General features: G+C 44.4%; 1 protein-coding gene across 2 annotated transcripts in view; it reads left to right on the top strand.

Moving 5' to 3' along the window:
* The first annotated feature begins 249 nt into the window (after positions 1-249).
* Positions 250-11,640, top strand: part of EER5 (proteasome family protein) — a 90,982-nt gene continuing 79,591 nt past the window's right edge. The window contains exon 1 of one of the 2 annotated variants that reach the window (XM_086516071.1): positions 250-523. In XM_086516071.1, the coding sequence (XP_086372197.1) occupies positions 344-523 (180 nt within the window). In that variant the 5' untranslated portion in view covers positions 250-343. The remainder of the gene's footprint in view (positions 524-11,640) is intronic. The other variant, XM_086516063.1, reaches the window with a different exon arrangement.

The following is an 11,640-nucleotide window of genomic DNA, read 5'->3' as shown; positions in this document are numbered from 1 at the left end:
ACGCTAACGCACGTCGCTGTCCATGTTGGCATGGCACACGATCATTCCCTAGTTCACCCACCCCTAGCTTACCTGCTCCTAGTTCACCCTCAGTTCACCCCTAGTTCACCCACCCCTAATTCACTTTATGATCCGACGGCGGAGATCAAAGCCGTCTCGCGCCCCCAAATTTGGGCCCTAGATCCCCTCTGACCCAAAGCCGTGCCATATAGTGACGAGGGGTCGCATCTCACAGTGCCCGCACAATGTCTAGTGCCACAAATCATTTTGCTATGGCTCAAAATTGGCGGTGGTGTGTAAGCAGCCTGAGCTTACGATTTCATTCCACAGAATTTAGAGAGAGATGGCCTCAGGCTTCGGAGGGCTAAGCATGATGGAGGCTAATCGAAGGCTTGTGGAGTACGCGAATAAGGTTATGGAAGCTATTTCTGCACAGAATGGCTACGCCATGCGTGATCTGCTTGCTGTTTCTTCTCGATCCTCCGTCTGCAACACTGTTGCTGTAGCTCTGGATGTTGCCAAGGTACACTTCTTCCATCCTTTCCAGCTGAAATAGCAGATGACGGTTGCTAACTGTCTGGTGCTCGAACATGATCAATGCAGTTCACTCATCAATTTGTACAAGGGACAATCACAAGTTTTATGCGGATCTACCTGATCTGCTTTGTGGCATGATGACACTTTGTTGGGATTGGTGCATACATGTGCTCATGCTTCGAGAGAAGCACAAGAGAGACTCAGAAGCTAGTAGATTAGTCATGAACGAGAGAGAGAGAGAGAGAGAGAGAGAGAGAGAGAGAGAGAGAGAGAGAATCACCTTGAGGGTTTTCTACACATGTTTTCTGTGTTCCTTCTCATAGACTGAGGCATGCAATTGTGCATCCTTAAGCCGTCTACTTTCATAAGCCACCGCGTGGGCTTCTTGGTTAAGCATTGCACTGATGCAATCACTTGAAGCATCGCAACGATACTCAAATGGTTTCCTTAAGTGTGACACTATTAAAAAAGGACCATGGCTTAATAAATAGTTTAGCCTATCAAAGGCTCCTTGTCGTCTCGTTCCTCATCGAAATGGAATCTTCTTCTTTGTTAGGTTGTGAAATGGTGTAACAAGCTTGGACACTCCAAGCGTGAAATCAATAGCAACATACGTATAGAAACTTTAAGCAAAGTACAACTCCCAAGGGACCTCTTTTCTCAGACTCTGCGTCCATATGCTTTACAGAGTGAGGCCCCAAGGGTTCTTTTAAACAATACCAGGGATGCTAAAAGTAGAGCCCCAAAAGCAATCAGTTCAAAAGCTTTAAGTTCCAAAAGCATTTGGTCCAAAAACTGGCACCAAAAGTTGTCAGCTCAAATCCTGGAATTCTGTACATCTGCCATGTCAGCACATTCAACGCTTTTTTGGGATTTTTGTACAGCGTGCCACGTCAGCATGCCAGCGCGATTTCTGGATTTCCGTATAGTTGTACAATAAGTGTTTTTTAATCTCTTGTGTCCCTTGGGCCTCATTGACAGGTACCCATAAATTGAAACACTTATAAAGTGACTTTGGGGTCTAGGTTGTGATGCCACGTCATCAGTTTGTGACATATCTCCCTCTTGAAAGAATTGTAATCGCCCTAGATTACGCCTGCAAAAACAGACATAAGCCATGAACCAGTTCAGTAGACACTGACTCTAAGTACCGACGCACTAGATGACACCAATATAGCACTTGCACAAAGACGACAGTCACTAAACATTCACGTCACATTCAAATCAAATCACATAGGAACCATGGAGATCAAGGACCATGATTCTTGGCAACGTATTTAGCAATCGCATCTAGATCCACACAAGATCTCATTGATGTCGGATTAACTAATTCTTATTGAGATCATGTCCATAGACTATTAAGACGAAATGCTGTAGTCATTTCGTCTTTTAAACCTGTACTCAGACACAGTCACATGTTAGAGTATTCATCAATCAAAATCATTTCAGGAATTCCTGTGTTGAAGTACTTCTGTCATAAAGTTATCCAACAGAATACTCTGAGCCCATCAGTATCCCTGAAATCCAAAGGAAAATCAGTGACTTTATTCCATCTGGGTAATTTGGGACAAAGGAGTGGAGTGACTTCCCTCTTATGTAGTCCCGTTTGCACCAAATTCAAGCCAGCTCTACGGGATCTCTCGAAATAGTCGAAGCTAGACCGAAAACCTCAAGGTAAAAGTTTCAATATTTGAGGAGTATTTGCTAGGTCCTCCTCCAATATTTGAGGGGTATTTAAGGGTAAGATGCTAGTCGACAGAGTTGTCACATCATAGGTGAATAAAAAAAAGAACCTTCTAAAATATGAGGAATCTCATGGCGTGCTATATATCAGTAGATGGAGCTTGAAGAGTACATTCTAACTGTCAAATGAAACCGGCGTGTACTTTCAAAAAGGGCGGTAGACCTTAGGCTTAAACCTTATTTGCTTTCACCCATTTAATTTGTCGCCCACTTTACCTGTACTCTCAAGACACAACAAAGGGGAAAGGGATACAGGTCGCTAGAATGCACCTGTATGAGAAGACCGACACCAGATTGGCCCCTAACTTAGGCGCCCCTTTTGGTATTTCTTTATTGTTTAAAAGAGGGAGTAAACGCTGTGGTTCCCTACAAGCTGCCCCGCACAAGCTTGGCTGAATTTCAACTGTTCTGGCCTGATTTTGGTAGCATAACTGTACTTGGATCCTTCACAGTCAGTATTCCCACGCATTGAATGACTTTCCCGACGCATACGGGCACTTTGCAAAACCTGGCGAGAAAATGCAGCACGCTGAATTCTCTGTTTTCAGCCTCGAAAATGCGCCAGATCACCTGTACAGCGGTCCCCTCACGTCCCCGAATCTCTTGGGGGTATTAGGGTCCGTTAAGGGCCAAAACCCTAAACCTGTAAAAACACACAACAGGCTGTAATTCACTGTTTCGGGCTCCGTTTTACGTGCCGGTCGCATCCGTAGCAAGCTCTCGAGCTCCCGCACCTATAGGGCTACTTGCCCTTTGAATCGGACAAGATTTCTGACGTGAAACCTCTCTGAATTCACCTGTACCTGCGGGGGATTAGTCGCTAGCTAATCGAGTACCTGTGCAAGAGGCTCTTGCCTCGGCAATCGCGCATGAACCCACATAACTGTACATTGGTCAAATGAAAAGCCCACTAGTGGGGCATAACATACTGCCATAGGGAAGAGAGAGAACAGTGCATAGCGTGCAGGACATCACTCCTGGCACCGCACTGTACATAAGAGGGAAAGGAAGCACTCCATTGAAGCTCTTAACCTGTGAGCATGAAAATGAGCCTTCTCCTCTCTAAAATCAGCGCCCCCTTCTCTTGCATGAGGAAACTGCACAGAAATGTGCCACTTGGCACATTTACAAGCCATTTCCCGTTTCGAGGTTGCCGCCTAAAAATCTCCTGACCGGTTGCCCAATTGACTTCGCGGCAAAGTTGTAAAATGTTTCCCTAGTCATACCGGAGGTAATGACGCGAACACATTTTCAGGTCCCAAAATAGCAGTTTCCTAAATTTTAGGAGATGCTGCCATTGTATCTTTCTAGGTTATCTGACCCCCTTTGTACACTGCAGCCACACCCAAAACTGAAATGTAGCCTCTGTAGCAAAGGATTCCACTTTGGCTAGTCAATGATCCCACTTTGGCTAACCTTAGTCCTTGTCCAACCTTAGTGCTCTCTTGCCCTCAGGCCTGGACTCCCTCTGAACAGTTCCACACTAGCTATGCAATGCAGGGCAGTTAGATTTCCCGAGGGGTGTTTCCAAAAAGTGAAAGTAAATAAATAATAAGAAAGAAATCAACAAAAATGATAGGTAGTAGTCACACGCTGGTGACATACCCCCCTCTTGAAATCTCAAACGTCCTCGTTTGCATCTATGTCGTACATGATCACAGTCAACACTGATGTATTCAACACCTGTCGACACATGTACGACACATACATGCTCATTGTCAACCCTGGTGTATGTGTCGTACATGTATTGCCTGCGTGTGAATCCTGTCCCAATGACATAGTGGTAGCTTCACACTGTGCCATTGCTCTGAGTCATTAACTTTCCAATGACAAAATGGTAGCTTCACATTTTGCCACTGTCTTTTAGTACACGTTGGATCCAGTAACACTTTCGAGCATACCAAAACCGACAGTTAAAGAATGCAGTTACACATGTACCCTTTAATAGAAGCAATTACTGTATCCTTGACAAACTGACAAGAAATACTCACTTCTATAGCACTAACCAAAGTTTTGGACTTTCCATAAGAGCAATTGCGAAATTGACAATGTGTACAGCTCTAACATGTATTTGATTTGAGCTCACTATAAATACCATGTACATCATTTGTTTCAGAAGCCATTGTCACACTGACAATCCATGTAGCTTTGAAACTCAAGGGGTCAAGGTAGGTTGCAAATTGAAGGCTTCAAGGTAAAGTGATAACACAGTTAATGACTCTGCAAGTTCACCTTCTTCCATCCACTTAGCATCCATTGGTGGATAGTTTCTGAACTTCACCAAGTAACGCCTAGCAACCTTGCCTTTCACTTTTCTTTCTTTATGTGCCAAAATCTGTTCCGGGACCAAGATCTCGTCAAGTTCCTCGACTTCCGGCTGATCTTCAGCTGGCATATCCTCTGGCACATCACCCACATAGGGTCTGAGAAGACTCACATGAAACGCATTGTGAATCTTCCAACTCTCAGGCAATTTCAGCCTATATGCAACATCATTGATTATGTTTCATACTTGAAAGGCCCATAGTAACGCATGCTGAGCTTTAGGAACAGTCTTTCCTTGCCCTTCATCTTCTTTAACCTTGCCTTTTCAAAGCGTAGTAGCACCCAATCACCAAGTGAAAATACCACTTCACGACGGTGACGATCAACTGCTTTCTTTTGCTTTGCCTGAGTCTTTTCCAAGGCCACTTTGACCTTCTTGTACATTTCATCCATGTCCTGAACATACTTATCTGCTTCAAATATCTTGTCCTTTGTATGCAGTATGGGAGGAACCTTCTTGCCACCTTCAACTATCTCAAAAGGTGCCTTGCCAGTTGATGAATGCACTGTATTATTGTATGCATACTCCACCAATGGCAAATACTGCTCCCACTTTCCTTTATGCTCTGACACGTAGCACTTTAGCAGATCTAGGACAATAGAATTTGCCTCTTCTGACTGCCCATCTGTTTGAGGATGAAATGACGAAGAGAATTTGAGCGTGGTGCCCATATTCTCAAACAAGCCTCTCTAGAACAAACTTATCATGCGTGGATCACGGTCGCTAACAATCGACTGTTGCATGCCATGATACTTGAAAATATTGCTCATAAACAAGCGTGCCATCTGATCTGGCTTTATCTTCTTCCTGACAGGAATAAAATGAGCCTGCTTGCTGAATCTGCAAATGATGGTCCAAATACCATCGTTTCCCGTGTGCGTTCTCGGAAGATCAAAGATAAAATCCATAGCAATACTTTCCCATGGTTTATCTGGAATAGGTAGTGGTTGCAATAACCCTGGTGCCTTTTTGTAAGGTGCAGCGGAATGAATGTTGTATTTTCTCAAGATTAGTGATCTTTATTGCTCAAGGTTCCTTTTAGTTCTTAGGGAAAGAGAGAGCTTTCCGTCTGTAGAGTGTTGTGGTCACGAACAAAGTGAGTGGATGTTGTGCGTGCAAATGAATGAGACTGAGAGAAGGAGAGAGAAGAGATATGACACTGAGAGGTTTGTAAAACCCTCCTCCGAAGGCCCCACTCTCGTCGGCGAGAGTGGTCTATTCTTTGATTGCACAAAGGTGTACAATGCGTATGCAACTTCGTCTATGCCGATGACGACGACGACGATGGCTGAAATCTGAGATCTTCTAATCGCTGAATTTCGGGACGGTTTCGGTGGCTGAAAATGACTGTTTTGGCTGCGTTTTCTTGGCTGAAAAATGAGGTTTCTTAGGGCTGAAAACTGATGGTCTTTACGGGCTGAATCTGCTACACTTTAGGTGAATAATGCCGGTCATAATTTGCTGCTGAAATCCAAAAACGCCAGGGACTGAAATTGGTCCTTCTGTCGCCGGGGTTCTGCAAATGCAAAAACGCTAGGCTGATCTGCTGTGTCGTGATGACGCCGTGGCTGATCTGCTGTGCACAAATCGGCAAGGCTGATCTGAAGCAAAAACGCTAGGTCTTCTGTGGAGAAAACACCAGAGTAGTCGCGGGGGTTGGTCTTGCTGAGAAGTTGCCTGTTGAGCAAGGTGCTCCTGCTGCCTCTTCTGCCAGAAAGTGCTAACTTGGGTTTGCTTATATATTAACTTAGCAAAATTGCCCTACCTACTTTTGTTGGAAAGTCACTTAAAAATAATAAGTGAAAATCCCAATAAATAGGAAAATAGGCTAAATGCATTGGAAAATTCCCCTAACTGATGCTAATGGATTCTGATGGGAATTTCGATGATCATGCTGTGTGCAACCGGAGGATATGCATCTATACTAAGTGACTGGGCATGCAGAGTCTACGAATAGACTCACAAAAGTGCTAGATCATTGCTAATCTAGACTTGACTGAACTGACTGAACCCTGCTGTGGTGTAGCTTGTCCACGGACACATAGGGTTGGGATGTGTCACGTGACATCCCCTCCTTTTCAAAGTGAGGTACTGGTACCGAACTGTATGGCGTCGAGGGAGATCGTCAACAGCATCCGGAATCCTAGAAGGGACTCTTTGCCGGCCCACTCTGATGTGTGGGTCGTGCGGTACTTGAACTTCATAAAGGTCTGCAACGCTTGCTTCTTTGGGCCGCGCTGAAAGCGATAGTCGTTTGAATCTCCTTTCTTGCTTCAACTTCGTCTAGAGACCTGCTTCTTCTGTCTTCAAGAATCTCCATGGCTGAAAATTCCTGAAACCATCTCCAACACAAAACCATGAACATACCTATTCCATGTAAAGTGAAGGAAAAAAATATTGTCTTCTCTAAAGACTATGTATGCAATGTAGATGAACATAGAGACGGAGTTACAACCCGTTCATCAAACACATGCAAACAATGCGTTCGAATCTTTTCTGTTTGATCGAAATCAATCAACTGTGGCAGATCCCAATGGAAATGCCCATGCTTGGTGCTTATACTATCATGTGCTCTTTTGGAAACTGTCTCATGCCAAGGAAGAGACATGGAATGTGACTTCCTGACATACATACTTTTCAACTTTTCATGAACAATCCGCATACATTCGTGCTCATCCATGAGAGAAACGTGCTCAACATGCAATATGTCATGCCTAGGAAAAGGGATCACATAACGATGCTGACTAAAATACAGGAAACCTTCACGAATGAAACACTCGAACAATGCGTGCGTATCACTCATGCGAACACACAATACTTCCTGTGATGGTTCCTTGGACCAAGGCTCGAGAGCCAAGACCGGTTCGTCCTGAATGATCGAATCGTCTTGTGGGGGTTCTTTGGACCTTGACTCGAAAGCCAAGATCGGATCTTCGTGATTGATCGAATCTGCGAGGTTAGTTTCGCTAGGAAAAGCATCCACTAACACATCATCCTTGTGAACAATCACATCATCTTCATGCAACTCATCATGCTTGTGAGAAATCACATCTTGATCATGCAAATCATCATGCTTGTGAGAAATCACATTTTGATCATGCAAATCATCATGCTTGTCATTGTCATCCAAATCATATGCAAATCATTGGCATCCAAATCATCATGCTTATCATTGTGCTTCAAATCATCATGCAATTCCTGTGTGTCATGCTGTGGAGAAGAAGAGACTGAGAGAGTCTCCTTTTTCCGATTTTGTTGCATCTGTGCCTGAGCTTGAGAAAAGAGTCGCAATAACTCTTGCATTTGTGCTTTGTTCTCGCGATAAAATTATGCTTCTATGGCTGCCCTTCTTTCTTGGTACTTACGCTCGATGGCTGCCATATCTTCTTCGTAGGCTTTTCTTTCTGCTTCTCTTTCTTGGTCCAACTCCTCCATAGGAGTTAGTGCAATCTTTGGCGTAGATGGTGAAGGGGGAGGGTCGGAAAAACCTCCTGGTGTGGAAAATTCTTCTTCGCCTCTCTCATGCTCATCACCTCCAAGCGAAGTATCCATTCCGCTTCGAGTGATGACCATTCTGAAGTCGTGGATTCTTGTGGGTTCTTGGGGGTCTTCGGTTCTTAAGTTTACGAGGAACTTGGGTTCTTGGGGGTCTTGGGTTCTTAAGTTCACGAGGAACTTGGGTTCTTGAGGTTCTTGAGGTCCTTGATTCGTGAGAATCTAGGGTTCTTGAGGTTTTCTTTCACTTGCAAATCGCGTTGGAGAAGGATCTTCTCTTCACCCGAGTTCTACCCTTTTCTGCGGGCGCACCCCTTGGCGGCCTTGCGCTCACACCAAGGTTGCTTTTTTCCACCTCGCGTCGATTGGCCGGCCGCTAAGTGCACGGTCCGCTCTCAATGAGTGAAAAGAGACACAAGGGGAGGTTGGACAAGCCCTTCTTTCTTGGGATTCTTGTCACTCTTCAATAAAATACGATCAGGAATCAACACGCCCAAGCGAACTTGGGTTCGTGCGACCGCAACAAGCAAAAAAAATTCTTGTGGTTCTTCCCTTGAGTAATGCAGAACACTTCCAAAGCTCTGATACCAATGTAAGGTGCAGCGGAATGAATGTTGTATTTTCTCAAGATTAGTGATCTTTATTGCTCAAGGTTCCTTTTAGTTCTTAGGGGAAGAGAGAGCTTTCCGTCTGTAGAGTGTTGTGGTCACGAACAAAGTGAGTGGATGTTGTGCGTGCAAATGAATGAGACTGAGAGAAGGAGAGAGAAGAGATACGACACCGAGAGGTTTGTAAAACCCTCCTCCGAAGGCCCCACTCTCGTCGGCGAGAGTGGTCTATTCTTTGATTGCACAAAGGTGTACAATGCGTATGCAATGGACTATGCAACTTGGTCTATGCCGATGACAAAGACGGTGACGACGACGACGACGACGACGACGACGATGGCTGAAATCTGAGATCTTCTAATCGCTGAATTTCGGGACTGTTTCGGTGGCTGAAAATGACTGTTTTGGCTGCGTTTTCTTGGCTGAAAAATGAGGTTTCTTAGGGCTGAAAACTGATGGTCTTTACGGGCTGAATCTGCTACACTTTAGGTGAATAATGCCGGTCTTAATTTGCTGCTGAAATCCAAAAACGCCAGGGGCTGAAATTGGTCCTTCTGTCGCCGGGGTTCTGCAAATGCAAAAACGCTAGGCTGATTTGCTGCGTCGTGATGACGCCGGGGCTGATCTGCTGTGCACAAAATCGCCAAGGCTGATCTGATGCAAAAACGCTAGGTCTTCTGTGGAGAAAACGCCAGAGTAGTCGCGGGGGTTGGTCTTGCTGAGAAGTTACCTGTTGAGCAAGGTGCTCCTGCTGCCTCTTCTGCCAGAAAGTGCCAACTTGGGTTTGCTTATATATTAACTTAGCAAAATTGCCCTACCTACTTTTGTTGGAAAGTCGCTTAAAAATAATAAGTGAAAATCCCAATAAATAGGAAAATAGGCTAAATGCATTGGAAAATTCCCCTAACTGATGCTAATGGATTCTGATGGGAATTTCGATGATCATGCTGTGTGCAACCGGAGGATATGCATCTATGCTAAGTGACTGGGCATGCACAGTCTACGAATAGACTCACAAAAGTGCCAGATCAGTGCTAATCTAGACTTGATTGAACTGACTGAACCCTGCTGTGGTGTAGCTTGTCCAGGGACACATAGGGTTGGGATGTGTCACGTGACACTTTTGCTTGTCAAACTTGACCTTCTGGCAAATTAGGCATTCTCGCACAAAGGCATCCACATCTCTTCTCAATGTAGGCCAGTAGAAGAATGTCTCAAGCGCTTTAACTGTAGCATCGATACCACGATGCCCTGCATACGGTGGGACATGACTCTCTTCCATAACTTTGCGTCGCAATGGCTTTGTGACACAATCTGCCATGCATCATTATGAACCCATCTTTGAGAAGATAGTGTTCATGACGTTGTCAATCCATTAGCTGCTCGAAGACCCTTGCAAAATCTTTATCATTTGCATACTGTTCCCTCATATGATCAAGTTCATGATGATAAGGAATTGACACAGCTGAAATTTGTGGCTTCCTTGACAAGGCATCAGCCACAACATTCTTCTTGCCTTCCACATGCACAATCTGAAAGTGGAACATGGACAAGATATTTGCCCATCGCATATGCTTCTCAGATAACTTTGCCCATGTCAAGAAGTATCGCAAGGTCTGATGGTCCGTTTGGACAACAAAGTCTGTACCTAGCAGGTAGTGTTTCCAACTTAAGAGCGCATGAATCACGGCCTGCAGTTCTTTTTCATAGACTTGCATAGTCTTTTCTGGCCCTTGCAAGATTCTACTCTCATAGGCTACTACCCTCCCATCTTGCATTAGCACTGCACTAATGCTACTACTGTAGGCGTCGCACTGGACCACAAATGACTTCCTAAGATCTGGCAACACAATGACTGGATCTGAAGTCATCTTTTCCTTTAAGAGATTAAAAGCTGAAATCTCTTTTTGTGTCCATCTAAAGGTGACTGCCTTCTTTTGAAGAGCATGGAAAGGTGAAGATCTCAACAAAATTTCGGATAAACCTTCTGTAATAGGAGCATAGTCCCAAGAAGCTTCGGACATCATGTGCCGTCTTCAAATCTGGCCATGACTTGATCGCTTCACTTTTGCAGGATCCATTCTGACACCATCCTTTGAGACAATGTGTCCCAGAAAGTGGATCTCTTCCAGAAAAAAATCACTTTTCTTTGCATTGATGAGCAACCTATGACTGCGTAGCTCTTCGAACACAATGGCCAAGTGATGCCTATGCTCGTCTTCATTCTTTGAGTAGACTATCATGTCATCAAAGAATGTACCAACAAACTGCTGGTGTGGACGGAAAATTCTGTCCATCATCCTATTGAACGTAGCAGGAGCATTTGTGAGACCAAAGGGCATCACTAAAAATTCGTAAAGGCCAAACGTCGTTCTAAAAGCAGTCTTGTGTACATCCTCTGATCTAATGCGGATCTGATGGTACCCACTCTTTAGATCTATCCTGCTAAACATAGCTGCTCCTTCTAATTTGTCCATAATATCATCAATTCTAGGTATAGGGAACCTATTCTTGATGGTATTCTTGTTCAGTGCACGGTAGTCTATGCACATACGCCATGAGCCATCCTTTTTCTGCACCAACAACACTGGAGAACAGAATGGAGATGAACTGGGCTGAATCTGCCCCTTTTCTAACAGCTCCTGTACTTGGCCCATTATCTCTTTCTGCTGAGCTGCACTAACCCTGTACGGAGGCTTATTTGGTGGACTACTGCCTGGCACCAAATCTATCGCATGGTCCTCGGGTCTCTCTGGCGGTAATTGAGACGGTAATGAATCGGAAAAACAGTCACTATACTGTTGTAAAAACATTGACCTTTCTTTATCTAGCACAGATAAATTTGATTCATCACAATCTGACACTTCACGTGCAAAAACCAAGTACGCAGAAAGATGCTTTTTCATTACAGAAGTAATAGCAGAAGCTGAT

Source organism: Adiantum capillus-veneris, chromosome 1, assembly GCF_014529385.1.
Source record: "Adiantum capillus-veneris isolate H3 chromosome 1, ASM1452938v2, whole genome shotgun sequence".
Lineage (NCBI taxonomy): Eukaryota > Viridiplantae > Streptophyta > Polypodiopsida > Polypodiales > Pteridaceae > Adiantum > Adiantum capillus-veneris.
The sequence above is the reverse complement of the archived record's forward strand: the minus strand, read 5'-3'. Positions and strand labels throughout refer to the sequence as shown.